This window comes from Corvus moneduloides, chromosome 4, assembly GCF_009650955.1.
Source record: "Corvus moneduloides isolate bCorMon1 chromosome 4, bCorMon1.pri, whole genome shotgun sequence".
Lineage (NCBI taxonomy): Eukaryota > Metazoa > Chordata > Aves > Passeriformes > Corvidae > Corvus > Corvus moneduloides.
The window spans coordinates 51,898,015-51,920,082 of NC_045479.1; the positions used below are offsets into that span (position 1 = coordinate 51,898,015).

A 22,068-nucleotide genomic window follows, 5' to 3' on the forward strand; every position below is an offset into this window, starting at 1 on the left:
ACAGAACAGTATCTGCCACGTGTTTGTGTGACAAAGAGGTGCTTAATTTTTTTGATCTAGAGGTGTTGACTTGCTTTGATGGATTTTATACCTCCTCTTTACATGTGCCATGCAGCTGTTCTTATGTCTCAGGTCTGTGTTTTACCTGTTGCTGTGGTTAATGTGTGAATTCAAGAACATATAGTGGCCTCCTTGCTCATCAGCATGGCCTCATGTGAACACCCTAGGCAGAGGTAAAGTGTGTTGTTTGTCAAGTGTTTTCAATGGTACTATTCCAGAGATGTCAGCATCAGAAACCTTCTTCAAGCCAGAATTTCAAGGAAATGAAGCTTTGTGGTTTTTTCAAAGTGAAAGCAGGTATCGAGCCATATTTGCTTTACACTCTAGCATCAAAAACGGCAGCAGCTAAAAGTACTTGTGGCAAAGCCTGCAGCCACTCCTTAGGAAAAACAGCACTTTGTGTAACATTTCCATTACTACATAGTCACTATAAAAAGAAAAATGATCTTTTTGTGTTTAATTTTTTTTCCTTTGATCTTTAGAGTCTGCTACAAAAATTACGATTTACAAATTACAAATATTAAGATTTGGATTTTTTTAAAGAGGGGATGTAGTCTGGACATGCTATTAGGATGCTGGGACTCTTTCTAACTTGGTTTCCCAAGCTGTCTGACACATCAGCTGCTGAGCCTGCTTCACCTCTTCCACTATAAAATGTTGATGTTGTTTGCGTACTCCAAGAGGACTGGTTAATTAACAAGAGTTTGTAGAGTGATTTCAAGATGGAAAAACATGGGAATTACTGCAAACAGTAAAGGCTCTGAAGGCTAATTTTCATTGATGATAAAGTTGATTAACAAATACACAGATCTAATAAACACTGTTACTGCTTTTGAGTGCAGGAGCAGGTGAAGAGTTGCCACAAGAACTGAAGAAGCTGAGTGTGCTCAGTTCAGCACTAATGATGTTTCTTCATTATTATGATTATTGTGTTCATTGATTACTAGCAGTAGATTTACTATAGTGAGGGACTGTCACTCCCTCTGAGCTCTGCCTGATGGTGTACATTCTCTGTGTCATCTCAAAGGAGTAAGCACCTAGCGACAGTCTCACTTCTTACAGCCCCCTTGTGATGGGCTCTCTCCCAGGGGCATGCCAACACAAATCCAATAAAGGCGTGTAAGGCACTGTACAAACAGGATGCTCTATAGAATGAGGCCTAATTTATGAGCATTGCCCTTTTTTAGTTTTCAATGCTAATCATCAGCACCCTGAAATTTGTTTAACCTTCTCTTCCTTGAGATGTGGCAGTTGGTTTTTTTGGAGGGGTGTTTTTGTTTGGGTTTTTTTTTGTTTTGTTTTGTGGTTTGTTGTTTTTTTGTTTGGGTCTTTTTGTTTTGTTTTGTTTTGTTTTGTTTTAAGTTGAGGCATTTTGCAATGACTTAGGGCAATACTAAGGATCTTCTACCCAGTAGTTTGAGAATTCCAGGACATTTCTGTTTTTCATCTGTCCCTACTCAATTGTTTTACTTTGTTATATCCAGCTCCAGTAAATGGTCCACTGGGTAGTAATAAATGAATTAATGTCAAAGTAATCTTTTTCCTTTCCCTGAAACAGCTAAAACTCTCATTTAAGAGGGATAAATACAGGTACGCAAACCTCATCTCATTATTTTCAAACTCTGTCTTGTTACTTAATATGATACTGGTTACTTGTTGCTTTAGCAACACAATTAGAAACATGTTTTTAAGAGGAAAAGACACATTGCTTTCTCTTAAGTAATGATCTGTACAGCCCTTCGCTGCTGTTCTTATTTTCAGTAAAATGTTTACTTTCTTTTAAATAGCTAAAGTGATGCGTAGGAGTAGTTACATGGGACCACCGTTAATTGCCGTGGTGAAATGCTATTGGCCTTCTACAGGGTAGAAGTTGCCATAGTAAAATGCCCTTGTGTCTTTACATCAAGTCAGATATGGAAAAAAATACAACTTGATTGTGCAGATCTGGTTCCTGTGCATATTCAGAAGCAAGTCTGCTCAATGAATGACTTAATGGGAGTTTATTGGCTTACTCCTGTTGTCACTACACAGTCAAGTAGGCGGAGCAGTCTGCTTTTGTCACTGTACTTCAAAAAGCAGGTAGTCACTTACAAAGTTCAAATCAGTTATAAAGCTTAACACAACGGAAATATGTCAGTGTGAATGTAACTTGAGCATGACGTGCTCTATTAAATAATGGCCTGGTTTTGGTTATTAGAGCCTTTAGTCTGCTAAATGGTGCATGTAAGGCAGAGGACCAGATTAATTCTAGATCCCAGGAGACTGGAAGGCTGAACCGAGCTGATCTAATGAACAGCCAATAAACACAGACAATCACAATGTCATTTTAATAGGATGTCTCGGAAAATGGATAGTTTTTTTCCTTAAATATCTGTTTACAGCTCATCAACAGGAACACAACATCAGTTTTATTTTTCGTTTCATGTACCAAAGTTGAGAGTGCATGCTTTAAAAAAGATGCTCTACCAATAAATTCATAACATAACACAATGCTGTATGTCATTAAAAAGAAAAGTAATAAGGTTTGGGAATAATGCAAACAACTTGATTTTTCCTGACCATTACTTAAGAACTCAAAATGTGAGGCGTATTAGAGTTAATGAAAACTACCCTACATGAAATAATGACACAACATAAGGGCTTTGTGCCTTTTTTACCAAGCATAGTAAAAGCAGAAAATACATGCCACCCCTTGACTGATCTCTCATCACAATATTTTGATTACTATTAATAGTCACATGCCTCAATAATTTTGAGAACTGTGGTGCATCAGTCCTGCTCCCACTGTGTTTGGTGGCAGAACTAAGCCTCCCATAGATTTCAGTACCTGCAAATTGTAGCCTTAAATGGTGAACATAGAAACAAGGGTATGTGCTTGTTAATTGAGCTATTATTACAGTGGCAAAGTCCCTTGGTCCTTAGACAAATAAATTCTTTATCCCTATTAATTGTAATTAGTGCTCCATGAGAAACTAAGTTTTGGTATTCTATATTTATAAATCAAGGATTTCAATTTTTAGGAAGGAAGAAGGGGATGCTTTTTGTAAGCAATACTCCTGCACTCACCTCTGAAGTGGAAGTTGCAGCTAAGCCTTTCAGCCTGCAGCTTGCAGCTGGAAGGGGGTGCTTGGTGGAGGTGAAAATCTCTGCTAGCAGATCCAAAAAGGTTTATTGTCTCAGCATTTATTATTTTACATTTTCATCTGATGGTGGTGTTGTGTTTTATACATTTTGTCCTTAGCAGCAGTAGTCCACACCTGCTTTCAATGCTCTGCTGACTTCCTTTCTCATCCTCTTGGTACTTTTTCAGACCTGCAGCTCCCACTTGTCACCCCAGACTGTTCTGGCCAGCCTGGACTGTCAAGGGCCAGCGCCCCAAGAAATGTGTCCCAGGGCAGCGCAATCACTGGGCAGGCACGTGCCTCCCATGTGCAGCACTGGTGGAAGCAGAGCACGAGCACACAGCTGTAAGTTAATGATAACCCACCCTCAGAAACTGCCAGTGCTTCAGCATGCAGTTATTTGGGAGTCAAGGATGCAGAATGCAGCAAAAGAGAAGACCACAGCAGATGGAGCACTTGGATGTATTGCATCTCATACTTGCATTATGTTTGTTTCTGTATTAGCCAAGTTTGCACGTTTTGAGTATAAACGTCTAAGTCTTTATGTTGAGGCAGTGAAGCACCTAGACAGATAAATACAGACCCAGAGACACCCCTGAACCTTTAGGTCTCATGGTGGCTGAGCTGTTTCCTGCTCCATTATTGTAATGCTAGGCAGATCCCACACTCCATCCCTGCCTTGCCCCTACCACAGACACACATAGTAGTCCTTTGCACAGAGGTCCTCCCTTAAGTGAAGAACCAAGAAGTTCTTGATAATTTGTCTGTTATCAAGTGCTGTTTCCTCCATCACAGTATATCACAAATGTTATGTTCTGAGGACACTTTCTGCAGAGTGGAGAAAAAGTTCTCTGTAAAATAGATGTTGTTAGACTTACTTAACAGGTAGCAAAATTGAGGTCTGGAAAGGCCACATATTGCCAAAAATTACACAGAAATGGAAGGAGAGCCCCTTGTCTTTTACCAGTAATCATTCTTAGAGATCCACAATTTCTATCATCATCTTCCCATTGAATTTTCTATGAGGTAAATTGATACTCAAGAGATTTTTAACAGACTGATTAATAACACCATTGTGAATATGCACAAGTATAGCTCAGATTTCCCCAAGTAATGAGCTTTTAAATAATAGGTTTTTTTCTTGGGTTCGCTTTTTTTCTGTTCTGCTTCTATGGCTGACTCTTTTTGTGTGTACTATGGCAGCTGTAGGCCAGTTTTAGAGAGCTGTGTCACTTCTTAAACAAAGCTAGCTTGCAGAATTCTTAGGTTTAACTGATTTATTATGGGTTATTTCTAGGTATCCTAGTCTTTCATAATATTTGGAATGATTGTATATGGCTTTCATTAGGGGAAGTATGCAGCACCACATGTTTCTGTCCCTTTATTACAGAAGAAAGTGCTAACAATAGTGCAGCTTTTCCATAGGGTTGGGTGGGGGTGTTTTTCTGAATTCACTGCAAATCAGTGTTAAATAGGGTACCTTGGCTATGCATTTCTGTTATTTAAGATGCTTGGATTTCTTTAATGTTTAATTTAATCTTGATCTAATCTTTCACTCTGAATGTCCTGGATTTCTAACACTTACATTATTCCCACAATGCATTTACCCATATGTACTCTCAAACATTACTCCCTCCAAATATAGTTGCTTCCTGTGTTTGGTAATTAAGAGTTAAAAATGCTGAAAGCAATAATATGACGATGCAAAGCTTTGTTTACTTGATTTAATCTACTGTGCTGCTTAACTTGGGGGAAAAGAGGCTAATTTACTATTTCCGCTAAGTTCACTGTTTTTTATAGCTCATTTGCAGAAGAACTGCATTAATGCTACATATTATTACATTCCAGGAATCAAGTATCAACTTTGTCAGACCACAAGGACGTCCTTAAAGCTCAAGACCTTTCTGTCATCATCAAAGCATATGTGCTTGTGACATCCTTAACACCCCTGCGGGCATTCATTCATTCAACCACCACTGTCTGGCATCCACCCAAGAAGAAGCATTTTACCATAAAGGTAAAACATTTCATTTCCTCAGTTTTCCATCTTTCAGGCAAAGTACATAGACAGAAAACTGGAGAATATCTTCCTTCTCTTTTACCCCTTACTTATTAGCAGTCCACAGCCTACAGTGAATATTCTCCTAATGTACAGTTTTCATTTCTCAGAACAAGCAGGGTTTGCTTCATGAAGCAGGAAAGCCTTGCCCTGTGCACTGGGGGCCTGGGATTTGCATGTCTCCAAGCCCATTTTTATTGGTGACATTTGACAGCAATTGCAAGGTCAGAGTTTTCTCTAAAGTGTGAGTGCTGCCATGCAGTAGCAACTTTTGCTGGGATATTGACAGTGTTGTGAAAAAGGAAAGTAAATATTTAAAACAGCTTATTTAGGTTTCCTTTTTAGGTACACTAAAGCAGACTAGAGGAGGGTCAGGGCACTTCTAAATAAGGGGAAGGAAGTATACCATGGGTAGAGTGGGCCCCCCATGGTCTCAATTTTTTGAAGAAGGATGTTTCATATGTGCCTTAGATTAATTCTGGACATCTCCAAGTGCCTGGAGATACCCCTCTCTCCACATCTTTCTTGCTCAGCAGTCCCATGGATTTGCAAATATGCCTTGCCATTCCTTTCTTCTCCTAGCAGGTGACTGTGCTTGCAATACATCAGCTCTTTGTGAAGAAGCTACAGTTGTGCCTCTGCTTCTTCCCTTTTGAAGAATTAAGGTCACAATGTGACAGTGGTTTTTTGAGGTCACAGCTCAGCTCCTGCAGGAGCTGTTAGAAGATGGGTGCACTTTGCCCATGTAACCTTCTCGGGGTAGGAGCAGGTCTCAGCTTTGGATCAGTCTGAGAGTTGTGGTGTCACTGTCAGGACTGTAGATGATGTCAGCTATTTGGTATGTTCTACAATTTTAGCCCTCACCAAGTGCAGTGCCTAGTTTAAGCTCATTATCTAATTCTAGTCATTGGAGAAACAGACACCTCTAGAGAACAAATCATGCCACCTAATTTAGACACCAGTTTTGGAATAAGTTTCCTGGTAAAAGTGTTTGCTTCCTTCTATGGGCTATGACTTTCTTAGAGAACATGTCAAATTCTGGATTGCCAAAATTAGGTGAGCTGAATCTACTTCTCCCTTCCCCCCACATAAGCTATGGAAGCCCATGAAGATATATTACTTTGCTATGTATTTTCCTCCATTTTCATTTATGAAGAGTGATGGTCACTCACTTTCAAACCCTGGGATACAGTTTTTGTTTATGTTTATTAAAATAACACAATATCCAGCAGCATCAATGTTGCAGCTGAAGTAGGGACTACTTTAAAGGCTAGTAGTCATTAGTAATTTTGATATGGCTCTGTAAAACAATTCCCACTGAGGGAAGTCTGCTGAACAGGGTGCCAGCCACCATTTACAGAGCACTTTGGCAGCTGAAGAAGCAATAAAAATGATAGATGGAAGCAGCAGCACATCTACAGTGGTTCCAGTCTGTTTACTGTTGTTGTGGTGTTATGCCTTCCATAGCTTTAGACAAACTCATCAAAATAGTGAAAAAGACACAAAAGATAGGCACGTTTTGTGAAAGAAAGCACATTTGTAGTGATGTAGATTGAAATGCAAATTAAGAAAATGATGAAAAATGGTGTGTGTAAGGCTGCCTCTCAGCACAGTGTGCCCTGTAAAGAATATGGAATGGGGCAGGGAGCTTCCAGGAGAAGTGAGACACTGGGAATTCATAGAGTGGCTAGAAAGCGCTGCTAGGAAAATCATATAGAGGGTCTGTGCTTGATGCAGAGGCAACAGGCAGGTCACCCATCAGAAAATACTTGGGAGAAGGTGTGAATTCAACCACTGATATCCTTTGTTAAGAGATTTTTTTCAAGTTTCTTAAAAACTTCGTGTAGCCCTCCATCAGTTGCCAGTGAGACATCCAAGGCCAGGAGAGTCATCTCTCCCAAAGTAGCCAGTAGAGCTATACATGCTTGTACCAGCCAAGGAGCCTAGTCCAGAAAGCTCCTAAGCTTTAAGTTTCTGCCAGCTCTATTGTGCAGGATGGAAATCGTCACGTTTTGAAGCTTCAACCGGTCAATAGTCCATACAGAGAATCTCCAAGACCTGTTTTTCCACTGATTGCCAGAATGCCCACTGGGGACTCAACATGCCTAGAGGGGAGATTTTGGTCTGGAAAAATTTGCCAGTGTTTTTCCCCAAGAGCAGGTGACTGAGTTTTATTTTTTATTTTTTTTTATGAAGCGATGAGAATCATTTTGATTATCTTCTTTCAGTAATGTTATACCATAATTTAGAGACCTCCTCAGTGAGTACAGACCTCCGGTCAAGACATTTTTTCTCATACCAGTATATTTACAACATTTTTAATGAGAAATTCATCCACATTTGTGGTCAACTTAGTTTTGCTATCACAAATTCAGTATGTTAAGTACATTTAAAATTTGATCTCCCATGTACAACAATAACAATGCCTTATTAAAAAAGTGGAGATGGGGTAGATATATGATATCAATGATTAAGAGAAATTGTGTAAAGAAAAAACAGGAGTTTTCATTAATTAAATAATACTGCATTCCTCACTGCCTTTTTGTTAGTAAACTATTGTAAATGAGTTTTGCAATGCATATTTGCTTTTTATAGTCATAGTGGCATGGCTTCAGAATGATTCCTTGAATATTGGTCAAATGGCAGTTCAGGAAGAGTTCAAGTGTGTTTTGCTCACCAGCTGCCAGGTTTTCTCTGGATTATACATATTTTAGTATTTCATTTCAGAAAGCAAAAGAAGGTAAATCCTGAGCTGGCATGAGGATTTTGTGTGCAGTCAAGGGGTAAAAAAGTGCGACTCCAGATTTGGGCCCAGCATGGGAAGATGCAAGAGATGCAGGGGAGAGAATGGCTTTCTGCCACACAGATGTTTAGATATGAGGCTTGTTTAATAGCCCTATTTCTTTGAGGAGGGCTGGAAACTGCTTATTTAGTCCATCTGTGTGTGCAAAAGTTATTAATAAAATAGAAGCTTTCTATTTTGCATATTGTAGCAATTAAGGGAAGGGTCTCTGTCAATGTATGCAATAATTCCTTTTGTGTAAATCGACATTATGCATGTGCATTGAGAAGAATGCTGACCCCTGAATAATTTTCTGTTTTATAGAAACCAGTGTGCAAACCAGTAATTTATGATTAATTATTTCAAGGCTTAACACACTGTGAACTGCTTCCTTTGCCCTGCCATTAACCTTTCCCAACCTGATCCCAGTTCTTTATGAAGGGATACACTTTTGTAGACAGAAGTGCCACATCCTGCATCATCAGGGGAGGCTCTTCTGTGCTGTCAGCAACTTCCCGTGGCCCCTGCTGTGGCTCATCATCCTTTTGCTCATCCAAAATAGACAGGTGCCTCCTGGACTTGAATTCGTTGACTGGTGTTCTTGTGTAACCCTTGATGCTCAGATGAAACTCTGTTCTTAAGTGATTTTCCAGTTGTGAAGTACTTATAATATATTACAGCAGTTTGCTGTTAAGCTTGCTGTGGTGTGAGTCACTAAAAATGTCGCTGAAACTCTCCCTGTGTATTAAGCATTTGGAAACTTGAGTAAAGGAATTTTTATTTTTTTTTTCTACTTAACATACATGCAAATAAATCTGGACCCTCACCTATACAGGAAATCCATATTTTAATATGACGTGGCGGTCTGGTTTATAGCCGAGCATGGTGGAAACTAGGTTGCAGTATTGCCCTCAAGTGGCCAGTTTTGGTACCACTTGAAGTATTAGCCACACGTATTTAAAGTGAGGTGGAATGCAAACATACATACAGATACAGAGCAAAGTGTTGCAAACAGCAGAAAGGCTTGGGTTTTTTTCCTTTGTTTTACGTTTACTTCGTTTGTTTTTGTTTTTGTTTTTGTTTTTAATTTAATATTGTTGCCCTGACACTTACAGGACAAAAAAACACAAAAGAAAAATTACCATCGATTCTTAATCAATAAGATTGCAGGGTTATTTGGGACTAAAATTATATTTGTTCATTAGGTTCTGTTAGAATGCTGTAATGCTCTTCTTTCTGTGAGAATGAGCATAATATAAATGCCATCTCTGTTTTCTTTCCTTGTGGTATCTAGAGCCCTATAATTTCTTTTTTCACTGATATAAGAACAGAACTTCTAGGCTCGGGGAGATCAAAGACATGCTTAGTCTGACACTCATTTGTGGCAGCAACCAGGCAAGAGAGCATCATGAAACTGTGCAACAGGACAAACATAAAGCAGTAGTGGTCCCTAGGCAGGCTGTATCTATTTCTGGTAACCTGCAGGGTGAGAAACACAAAACTGGGAGTGGAATATATGTCTTGATGTTTAATAAGCTCCAGTGGGCTTTTATGCATGCAATTGTCTCATAGATTTTTAAATTCATGAGTGCTTTTGGTCTTACCAATGTCTTTGAGCAATGATACTATACAGATTACTTACTTGTTGCTTGAGAAAGAGTATTTGTTTGCTTTAAAACCTCAGCAAAATCAAATATAGCTTGATTTCATATCCTTAATTATTATCTTAAAAGGAAGAATAAGAAATCCTTCCTTATTTGTCTTCTTCATCTATGTCAACCTGTCATGCAGTGCACAAATAAAATCCTTTCTGAAGTTCTTTTCTGCTTTTCTCATTCTGAACATCCTTATTTAGCTAAGCAAGAGTTCAGACTGATTGTTCTCTACAATATGTGAATATGCCATAGGTTTTATACAATTACTCTGGCCCTTAGCTCTCTGGTTTTTTTCTAGTTCATTGGTCTTCTTGCTTGGGCTGTTCAATCCAGTCAGCTCTGTAAGCATGCCCTTCTGTGGCTTCCAGCTTTCCTAGACCTGCCTCCCATTATCCTGATTCTTCTCATCTTTCCTTTTTTTGATTTCCGGCTTCCCTTAGTCAAACGGATACATTTTTGTTTCTCACAGCAACCTGGGAAATGCTGTTAGTAAATCACCTTTAATTTCCCACTAAGAAGTCAGTGCTGAGTTGGGAAACCACTCTTAGTTCAGTCTCTTCAAAAGGCCTAATTTTGTGGTTGCTGAAGCTGGTGAGTGGCTTTTTGCTTTTGGACTTAGTCTTAAGAGCAAGGAGCTTTACAGGAAAGAAAAGGCCCACTCAGATGGCTTTTTCTCCTCCGTGTAATTAAGTTATGAAAGTGTTAAGGGACAAGATGTTGGGGTGTTTTGTGAACAACTCTTTTTCTGAACAATTTAATTTCATCTTTTTAAAAATCTTACGTAATGAAAAATATATACAGAAGTGGGACGTTTACTGTAAAAAAAAGTTGAGTACTAATGTAATTTCCCCTTTCATCTAGTGCCATGTTAGATCTGCAGAGAAAGGGCACATCATAACACTAAATCAGGAGTGGAATAAACAGATCTACCTGAAGCTAATGCAATAAACTTATGATAAACTGCTGAACTGTTTTCTCTGTGTTTTATTCTGGAACTAACGTTACATGATTCATGGCTACATTTTTCTCCCATTACATGGCCTTTGACTATTTCTATATACTCCAATCAGTGGAAAGGTCCACCTGTGCTAGCAGAAAATATGGAAAATAGATTCCTTGCTAAGTATGTTTCCTCCTGGCCTTATGTGTGGAATTAGTTTTTATTCTTGCAGACATGTTAGCTATTTAGATACTTCCATACATATAATCAAAGAAATTCTTGGTTTTGTGTAAAACATATTTTTGTACCTAAAAACAACTACTTATGCCCAAAAGTATTTGGACCTGGTGAAGAAATTTCACCAAAGACATCCAGTAAGAAGAATGAATGTACAAAAGTGAACTGAGAGAATAGAGCCTATGCTGAAAGTTTTTAAAGATTTATTGAATTTATTCAAGCTATTTTCAAGAAGAGGCAATTACTGTTAGTCTTTGAGACCCTGCAGATCCAGATGATCAGAAGGAGTGCAACAGCTCCAGTGCATAGCAGAACAATCTGGAGAGGATGCCCTTTGCTACTTCAAAAAGGGTAATTTCTTGAAACCAAAGGTCATGCTTTCATTCCTCAGCCATAAACCTTACTTTCAACTCTTATCCTGATAACTTTGTCATTTTGAAGGCTACTACTGGGAACGAGTATCGTCTTTCAAAATCGATTCATACAAAACTGTAAAGTAGGATGTTCTAAATCCCAAAATGTAAACTTCAAAATTGCACTGAATTACTCAGTAGCCTCAGTGGTCTCTTTTCTTCTACCTCCTTGCTTCTGAGGTAGATTCAGAGCTCATCTATGCCTCCGAAGGAGTTACTGTTACAGGAAAAAACGTAGGAGTTCACCTTGTTTAACCAAACCCAGAAGTGTCTAACTGATGATATACAATCAACTGGCAATGGGTAATTATAATATACCTTCTATCAATTTCAGTAACAGAAGTGATAAATCATGATATCAGACACTTGAAACACTTCAATGAACATTGCACATTTCTAAACATCCTTCTATAAATACCCTCTGAAACTCTAGTGACATCTGCTTATTCACCCATGTTTATCCAGCCTCTATCTCAAAGGCAACACAGGTTACAAACACAGTCCTGCTCTTCTTCCATGCACCTCTACTTGGAGAAGTGGGGGCCCCTGCTCTGTGTGTGCCTGTTTCACACATACCCATACAGGACCTGTGTCCATCCTTACATCCCAGTATTCCCTGAAATCTAGGCAGGAGCTGTGGTGCCAACAGGCTGACTTGTGGCAGTGCCTGACCAGGTTTTGGCTGCTGCTTTCTCCACCCAAAGTCTCTCCCCTGCTGCTTTTCTATTATTTCCCAAGCTGACTACTTCTTTGTTTCAAAAGTCACTTTGCAATTTCCTCGTTACTGTTTAACCTTGCTGATGGTTGCATTCCTCTTTATCAGGGTAAGTTTGGTCAAACGTCATCCCAGACAGTTCTGCATATTCCAGGCACACAGGGGGTGTTGTCTGTGGGCAGGCTGTATGAGCATTCCAGTGATAGATCTCCTACCTGTCTTCAGTGTCTCACTTAGATTCCCCAGGCGAACCAAACAATTTTAGATCGCAATTAATGTCACTGTTTTGAGACATCTACTTTAGGATAGCATAAATTATGCTCTGTCAAGCATCTGTGCTCTGCAGTGTGGTGTAAAGGGAACCTAGATGTTTAACTTGTACATAGACATAAGCCATGATGTCTTGTGGTGTGGGATTCCTCTACAATATTGGCACCCGAGTGAATAGTCTTCATGAGAGCTGTGTCTCTGAACATCTGTTACAATCAACAGAGAGCTAATCAGTGCAGTCAGTGAAGGAATGTGTTCTAAGTTAGCATTTATTGCCATTCCCAAAGTTAGCTAAGGAAAATCTTTCTTGTTTGTTTCATCAGGAGGCAAGATTTTCTAGGATTGAGCTAAAGGCAGTCTCAGAAAGATCACTACATTTTGATTTTATACTCTTTCCCAGGGCAATCCTCAGCTGACCACTCAGCTAGCTGCCCCAGGCTGCCCCAGCAGCTCTTCTGAGAAATTAATTTGCAGAAAAATTGCCCAAGGAAAATCCTGAGGGAATTACTACAGTCATCATAACATCCAGCCCTGTGAGTGCCACACTCTTCCACTCTTCTTCAGGCTCCATGGCTCTGTGCATGAAGTCTGAAAATCAGAATTCCTTTGTCAATTAAATTGCATTTTTTCTATGTGTCAGACCTTTACGTGATGACTCAGTGTATTTTTGAGGAGCCAGAGGGATCCATGTCATTGAGATTATAAAGCTAATTTTAATGACTGCAGATTTTAAAAACTGGATGTCAAAATGGGTGAAGAAAAAGCATCATAAAAGTAATATTGACTTGGCCTTTTTTTCCCAGTGGCTTTTCCTAAAGCAAAGAGAAGTTACTGGGGAATGAAAGGTCAATGAGTTTAAATTAATTGAAAGAGTATTTCTTGTTCATTCTGCCTTTACAGAAAATGTGTGCTTGATCCATGTAACTTGACTGCATTTGCACACTTCTCTAAGGCATTACATAAATATTTGGAACATACCTCCAACTGTATGAGTCTAGCATTTGGATGAACACCTTCATGCTTCTGAGAAGCCTTGCAATTCTCTGTATAATGGCATCATTGTATAAAATATATGTACATGGCTGCATTAAGTCTTACAGCCTACTAAAATTTAATCCCTATTCCTCTGCTTAAAAAATCACCAGCTAGAGGTCAGCTTTCTCCCAGAATAGATTCCTGTAACTGCCAGCAGTAGTTCCTACTCTGTCCTCTTTAAATTGTTCAATGCTTCTGTTAATCGCACTCAATCAATGGTGAGGTTGCATTTTGCTGGACAGACAGTTTGTTTCCTCTGAAGGTGAGAGGGTCAGCATCAGTGGTGGTCACTTGAAGAAACCTTCATCTCTTTAGTATCTTGCAGTTGAACACAGATATCTGTATACTTTTATTCACTCAGAAGAACCTGAGGTTTCTGGAGATTTTCACACTTTATCACCCTTAATCCATACAGTTTAAATTTTTCCTATCTGTTGCTGTAAATCCTGTGGAATCTGTTGGAGTCAAACCTAACCTGAACTTCTTTAAATAGGATTTTTTTTTTATGAATTGAAATTTAAGCTGAAGTACTCATCTCATCTCCATTGGTCCTGAACCAGCCTGACTAAATATTTATTTTCAGCTATTGGCTTAGAATAAACATTGGTCTAAAACCTGATATCCTCCAATGAGAACCTGTTGAGCAATGTTTCTTTTCTAGGCTGGCTAAGGAGAGCTGTAACTAAAATGCAGTTTCTTGGAGATGCCAGTATTATTTTAATGCCTGTTCTGATGGCAGCAGTTGACTAGTATAGCCAACAGCATGCTCTGAGTACTAGTAGGGCAAACCAGCCTGTCTTTCATCAATTGTTACTAGAAATGTATGCATTATGTATCCTTTGCATTAAAGTGCTTGGGAATTGATTGATGGTGAGGGAGAAGATGAGCTAATGGTGCTCGTGCTTTTCCTCCCAGTAATCCCCATCTCTCCTTATAAAACTCTTCAACTCCGTATGTTCCCTGTGCAGCAAAATAGCACATCTCCTCGCTTAGTCCTTCAATATGCACTGGAGATTTAGGAAGTTAGAGAAAAGGTGCAAGCCAGAGTAGCAGAAATGGAAGTTGTGTACTGAATCTGGCAGAGGTGCTGGTAATAATTGCAGTAGAAAAATTCCCAGAAATAATGAGAAAATTTTCCTTTCTTAATGTTAATGCAAGATGTGTTCTACATGTACTGTACCTGCTTTATTTCCAAAGATAGCATTTTTTTTGCCATGTAAAAGTGTCTCTTTGGTGATATAGTGCTACTAAATTATCTAACAGTTTTGCATGGTTCAGACCTTAACTGGGTTCTGTGCTGTATGATAACTCTAATGGAAATATGGTTCAAAGGCAGCCCCTTTCTTAGTACAAGGGACTCATATTACAAAACCTGCCTGCGTTCCACTCTTCACTGGGTCTCTGTATTGCTCCAGTTGTTTCACTGAATCTCTGTCTGAAGTGACATGGGGTGAATTTGCATGAGCGATGAAAGCACTTGAGGACAGTGTTGTGCAGGCCAGTAAATATGCCGCTGGGAGGATTCACGAGTCTGAAAGCCACAGAATATGCAGAGTTCGGTAAAAACACAGGCTGTGGCTGATCATTTTTCCAACATCTTTCTTTTTTATTCTATTTAAAGCTTGTTGACCAGGGTAAGGAATTGTAGTCAAGGTCAAGTGGGATAGCCCTTGGCACAGTATGTTAAGAAAAGAGAGTGTGCTATTACCCACTGATGAAAATAGAAGCATTTGTGAGTTTGTTTGCCTAGAACCAGTGACAGCAAAAGGCTTTATCAAAGTAAGCTTAGATTCTGAGCAATATTTTTTAAAACTGTTAATACAGATTTTGGTTTCGATATACTTATTTGTAAATAATAAGTCGTTCTCTATTAGTATGCTGTCTGAAGCTTTTCATTCCACTTTATTGTACAAATGAATAAGAACTGAAGTTGATATTCCAAAGCAATTTTTATTTCTACCAGCCTTTTAATTTATGATTTTAAGCAGTGATTTACTGTAAATGCTCAAAAATAAATGTATTCTCTTTCACAGCTGCAAAAGTTTTTTGAGATATTCTTCAGAAACAGTTCTCCCCAACAAGCCTTCAACAACATGAAGGAGGCTATAAACAAACTTCTACTTATAACTGAGGTCTTCAGCAAATCATCCGCCTCAGGACCAAGTTCTTTCAATCAGTAAGTGACTTGCAGTAGTCATTGTAATGCTAGTGTCAAGATAGCTCCTTAAAACAGAATAAAAATTGTAGAGGATACAAGATTCTTAAAATAAAAAATTCCCATCTATTTCACACTTCTTTATAAAGTAAGGACATACTGCATTTAAGGAGTACGACTCTTCAATATCCACAGGGTTTCTGGTTTGTGAAAAGGTTCTGATGAATACTTAGGACCAGATGCTAATTCCTAATGAAGTGTTTCAGGCAGCACAAATGAACAGAAATCACTCACGATTGGGCTAGTCCTAACATACATAAAGCTGTATTTCCTTTCAGTGAGTATTCTGTCATATGTCAAATATTTAATGCTAGAGTAGCCCAGATTGTTCAGAGCTGGTTCTGGTAGGCAATCTGAACAAGAGACACTGTAAAACTCTTTATGAAATGTACATTATGAAATATACCTAGGCACCAACAGTCACATTTCTGTGTGTAATCACTTCTATTAATGTTATAATTCTTACACATAAATCAACCTTTATCATGTAATATTTTTACTAAATAAAATTAATATTTGTTCTATATATGTTATGCCCCATCCCTGACATTTTTATGGTAAGTACTAAATAAGTTACTATTTATTACATTTATGTGTTTTATAAAGCTATTTTGAGAACCAGGTGTTTTAGTAGCAGTAATGTAAAGCTCATTATTTGACTTACACAAGTTGGGAATAAAGCTTATATTGTGAGTGGAGAGGGTAGCAAGGAGGGGAGGAGTGTAATGGGGATGAAGCTATTTTGACAGTGGTCCAAACGCTCTTTTTTACCAATGAAATGGACTCTCTTGTTTGTGTAACACAAGGCTTGCTTGTAACTCCTGACTCGTGCCTCCAAACATACCCATAGCTGCAGCAGAGCTCTTTGGCTTCAGTGAGTCTGGAGCCTTTCACCATCTCTTGCCCTCCAAATGTCTTCAAAGCTTTTGCCAGGCCTCATTCATTCTCTTCAAAAGGCATTTCTTCCTTCAGCATAATTCACCTCCCTCTCTGTCAAGCATTAAAAACACGTTTATATAGCACTATTTTCATCACCTCACAATCTGACTCCTTCCATGTTTAATGCTGCTGGCTCTTCCTAGAAATTTATTTAGTCTGTATCACATGTTGTCTCTTGGCCTGTGTGTGTATGTTTTCTTGCATGTGTTCTCTGGACCTGTGTGTGTATGGAATTTTACTGTATACAGGGATGTGGTTCAGTGGTGGACTTGGCAGTGCTAGGTTTATGATTGGGCACAATGATCTTAAGGGTCTTTTCCAACCTAAATTATTCTATGATTCTATATTTCACAACAGTACCTAACCTCACTGAAACTGATTCCTTTTATATTGTGTTTCAGATGCAGCCAGTGTTTTCAAATGCTAACCTTTGACATTGGATTTGGCATGTCCATACACCCAGTAGTTCTTAAGGTGAGAAAATTGCACAAATTATTGCTTGACTCAAAAAAATTACACCAAGAAGAACACAGCAGGAAACTCTCTTTGATAGGTACCCTCAAATCTCTAAGTGTACCAATACTCTAATATTAATTTTGCCTGATTGTGGAGATTTGCTGTAAAAGAAACCCGTTTTTAAGAGTCTGAGTTACTGTGATGAAGTTCACCACACCATTAAAGTGTGCAAACTTTTCAGTTTATATTAAAAGGCTAGCTATTACCTCAAATGAATATCAGTGGAACAAAATCCATAGGAAGCATTGCATGAAAGTGGAGTTAGGTTTTAAATGTGGCAGAACAAAGATGAAGGGAGGAAGTTAAGAAACCGCAATTGGCTTTAAATACAAATTAAAGTTCTCCATAAATTGGATTGTACTTCTTCATTTCATTACCTGCTTTGACCTCCACTGTGCTGCCTTCTTCCTGGATGATCCACAAGGCCCTTAAAACCATGGAAATGGGAGCTGTGCCAGTTTTTGTACCACTCCTGCCTCAGAACAGTCTGTCCTGAAACAAATATTGTACTGCTTTCCAGCTGTTCTCATTACCTCATGTGCATGCATATAAATAGGTATATAAAACGTTTCTTCATATTTATGATATACAAATATTAACAATAATTAGCTAATATATCCCCACTTAAAATCTGTTCAAGTTTCTAGTAACAGCAGTGCAGTCAATCTCTCCATCTCCCAGAATAAAAATCCTTTAAACATAGGAAAAATGCACGTATGAAAGGAAGTTTGCACAATTGAAAAAGTCCATGAAGACCATATCCTTAATTAGTCTGAGAAGACTTATTTAGCTACTATAAGAAATGTGGTATGTCATAACAATTCAATAATTGTATATCAGACTGTAAAAAAATTATCTCAGAAGTGCTTAAAAAGCTAAACATAAAACAAAATGTTTACCTCCCTGTATAGAAGTTTCAACCATTAGCCATTATCCATAAATTTACAGTATGAAAAAATAAATGGCTCTAAAAAATAGCAGTTGATAATTAATGCAACATTGAATTTGAATATTATCACTTGGAAACTGTAGCATGCACACAACCTATTCATGTTGATGCTATATTTGTGTTTATGTTAAAATAATGATTTAGTCAAATTTTATAGCCATGAATTTGTTCATTGTGTTTATATATTGTAAAACTTACACATTCATCTGTAGTAAGAGATGTTCTGTATTAACTCTAAACACATGAGTTTTGCAAGAGCTGTATTAACATAGACTGTGACATAATATTTTTTTAATCAAATTTCAAATCAAGCATGGAAAAAAAAGCTTTCACTTGTGTCTGCAATACTGCACTCTGTCCACTGGAGGACAGCAAACATTGTGGTGTGGACTTGTGACAGAAAATGTGGCACAGCATTCGTTGTTTTATAATCCTGTCAGTTTGTGTTATTATTACCTTTTTTAAAGTTCCAGTTTAGTATTTATTGCTATGAGAAGACTGGAATTCTTCTGTAGTTATTCAAACTATACATTCTTATATTATTTTCCAACAGGTGCATGAACACTTTGACTTTCAAGATGAGAATGAATTGACTATTCAGGACCAAATTTCGAAAGAACTTCTTTTGGAAGATACATTTAAATTTCTCTTATCTAATGAATCCTCAACATCCAGTTTTATAGAAGCTCTGCAAAAAATATATGGATCATCTGTGAGCAAGGTAGTTCATTCCAACCTTTTCTTATTATTAACTATTTGAAAATACTTAATTTTAAATTGTATGCTTCTGAAATTCTTGGTGCCAACTTATAGAATGAAGGATTTATTTAAAAACAATCTTTTATTGTATGCTGGGGAATAAAACTGTAATTATATTAAACAATTGAATATTCTTTTGTAAAAATTCCTCTCTCAAATTATTTCATTTTCCAAAATACTTGAAAGACATATTTGAAGTTTTAACGAAGTAATTTTCCCACTGTTCTTTAAATGGTCTTTTCTTGATATACAGATCTGAGTGTTTTCACAATTTCATCCAGAATTGATTAACTTGTGCATGGAGATCCATGAGCATCAAAATTAAATTTTGGTTCTTACAACTTTGTGTCTTATTCTCAATGCAAGATCCAGTTCCAATATTCTTTTTGCATTTATAGAATCTGTATAAATTTTGCTTCACTAGTGAAAACCATTTCTGACAAGCTGAGATCTCATTTAGCAGTATTTCTCTCAGTCCGGGCACTTTTAAGAACTCATTTCTGAGGAGTCCCCTTCTTGAAAGACTTACAGGGACTAATTTATCCAGGTAACTTCTGCCTCTCGGACAGATGTGGCTAAAACAGAGTCATGGGTTCTAAATTTATGACAGGATGAAGTAGAAGCTGTAGACATACAGACATGTAGTGATATGATTACCCAGCCCGTGCTCCAGAGACCCGTAGTTTCTATGGGTTTGTCTCCACACAAAGCTAATGCATAGTGTGCTTTATTCTAGACTGAAAAACAGGATGAGCTGTCAAGGAGCTGGCTGGCTGAGGTAACAGCTAGTTGAGAGCTGCTGTAACTTGTTCCTATGATCAGCAAAGGGATTGGGGTCTACTGAAAGCACACTGCTTTCCATGTGATTTCACCAGAACATGCTGCTGTTTCCTTCACAGGATGGAACATACAACAGAGAAGAAGAGCAATGTTTCTCTTTAGAAGAGATAAATTCAATGATTACTTTCATAAAAGAGCTGAAGAATCTTGGACAATTTGAGCTGGTAAAATAAATAGGGTTTTGTTTCATTGCATATATATTTTATGTAACTCTTAACATTTCTCCTTCATTACCATTCTCTGCTGTCTCTGGCATACGTAATTAGGCTGGATGGGCAGGAAAGCAAGGAGATAGAGGTAACACTGATTTTATTTTGGTGGATCATTTGAGTTTATTTTAAAAGAGAGAAAGAAATACACCAGAGAATTTGAGATGAGTTTCCACTGAAAAGGACAGCTAAAGCAGAAACAGAGACATGAAAATAGAAGGAAAGGAAAAGAAGGAAAATAACATAAGTGACTAATGAGGTGGTAAGGAAATAGAATGATAACAAAGCAAAGCAGGAGTGAGTGGAAGGACTAGACAAAGTACAACACTGAGATCATGACCAGAGTGTAGAAATAGATTAAAAAGTGGCAAAAAAAAAAAAAAGGCAGGTGGAATATGTTATGTTTCTTCATGCTTTGAATTCATTTTTGGAGAAGAACACAGATGGAGGAATAACAATCACTGTCTGTGAATAGGCATAGTTAGTGAGGGAAATGGTGAGTGTTGGGAAAATAAAGGATCTGCAACTGAATCTGTTGTTCAGAAAGTCTGCATGATATCAGGATTTCTTTGAGACTCCCTGGATGAGTATTAGGGATGGAGACTGATGACACTTTCTGAAGAAGCATTGAGTCTAATACATCTGGAATTCACAGAGTTGTCTGAGTTGGAATTGGTCCAGAAGGATCATCAAGTCCAACTCTTGGCCAATACAGGGGTTGAACCTGTAACCTCAGCATTATTAGCTCCATGCTCTGACCAACTGAGCTAATCTCAGGGTCAAGTCAGGGGCAAAGGAGATCAACTTCCACATCAGTACTGGTAATCATCATTCACAAGGCTGGGCATGATACTCAGTTTGTAAGCATGTGGGAAAGAGCATTAATATATGACCAGCCCTATGCTGTACATACTGTCTTCTGATAATTTCTCATGTCTTTGCACTCTACAGATATCATACTGTGTTATCTCTAATCAGTGTCTCTCTTCTCAGCTTTTCCCTTCTTCTGCACCCAAGATCCAAATGTTGCTGCGTGACCTTTATCGAATGGTAGACCCAATGAGGCGTCTTAGTTCAGTCCTGACTGTGCATTGGTTGCTTTCCAGTTTACTTCAACAATTCCAGTTCATGAATAAAGAGGCACATACAAATCTTTTTGAGTGGTAAGATAACTCTTATATATGTTGAGGGTAGTTTCTCAAATTATGTAATTGCAATATGTCCAGTGAGCATCATAAAACTTAATCCTTCAGTAGATGTAGGTGGACTTGCAATGCTTGAGGTGAAGGTCTGTCATCCCATATGAAGCCCTGTCAGTCATTCTGCCATTGGAACTGTAGCTAGGTTTCTAAATAGAACAGGATTTGCTTCTCTGTCTAATGTGAAGGACTCTGGATTAAAAATTAATTGGAACTACAGTAAATTTTTTTTAAGAAAAGGTTTATTGGGTATGTTTTTTTCTAAACAACTGTAAACTCTGAATTAGTAGCATTTCCCAGGGTTAAGACTGTCTTAATTTATGTACCAATTAAAAGCAAAACTGTAAAGAAGATATAAAATTTCAGGTGAAGATTTTTCCAAAAGAATTAATAATTTTGGTTGGCTCCAAATTTTCTGTCCAACAAATACAGGTCAGAGAGCATAATACTCTGAGAACCTCATTTTAACTGTTTGTGAAAATATGGGAAAAATGCTGCAATGTTAAGGGTAGATGTATTGAACTTCTGGCAAGAAGTTTTAACTTTCACAAAGAGAGGAAGAGGAAAGGAAGGACAGAACAAGGGAGGGAGGGAGGGAGAGGAAGTAAGGAAGCAAGCAAGGAGGGAAGGAAGGAAGGAGAAAACTTATAGTATACTGTATGTTTTCTATAAAATTTGTTAAAATGTGGTTTCTGTTTTCATTATCTCTTAGTTAATGATGTTTCATATATGTGTGCCATACTGACTACTGACATTTGTGATTTTACAAACAAGGACTTGGGAACAGGCACATTAGACAATGTGTATGCTCTATTCCACTGAGTCTCAAGATGAATGTGTAAATGATATTATTTTGTACATTTTTCTGGGAGAATGCTGTAGTCAGTGTATGAGGCATCTGTAAGATTTCTTAAGTTTTAATTTTGTTCCTCATTGAACTGGGCGTGGCTTTCAGCAAATCAATAATTATCTGTATCTTTGCTTTACTGTAAAGGGGAGCTTATACTTTATCACTGTACTAGGTAACTGTTTATTAGTGTTTTGAAAATACACAGTTCCATGAAAGTGCTAAGTTATTGTTGTTACTGCCGACCACTCTGATCCCTCCATGAGAAGTGATTCAAAGATGCAGCTGCTTGCATTCATATGTAAGC

General features: G+C 38.0%; 1 protein-coding gene across 5 annotated transcripts in view; it reads left to right on the forward strand.

Annotated features, from left to right (window-relative positions):
* CPED1 (cadherin like and PC-esterase domain containing 1) overlaps nucleotides 1-22,068 on the forward strand; it is a 142,516-nt gene that overhangs the window by 44,701 nt on the left and 75,747 nt on the right. For all 5 annotated transcript variants that reach the window (XM_032106818.1, XM_032106814.1, XM_032106817.1 and 2 more), the window contains 7 exons: nucleotides 3,371-3,527; nucleotides 5,031-5,199; nucleotides 15,322-15,464; nucleotides 16,844-16,916; nucleotides 18,461-18,628; nucleotides 19,566-19,670; nucleotides 20,709-20,878. In XM_032106818.1, coding sequence (XP_031962709.1) covers nucleotides 3,371-3,527; nucleotides 5,031-5,199; nucleotides 15,322-15,464; nucleotides 16,844-16,916; nucleotides 18,461-18,628; nucleotides 19,566-19,670; nucleotides 20,709-20,878 — 985 coding nt within the window. The remainder of the gene's footprint in view (nucleotides 1-3,370; nucleotides 3,528-5,030; nucleotides 5,200-15,321; nucleotides 15,465-16,843; nucleotides 16,917-18,460; nucleotides 18,629-19,565; nucleotides 19,671-20,708; nucleotides 20,879-22,068) is intronic.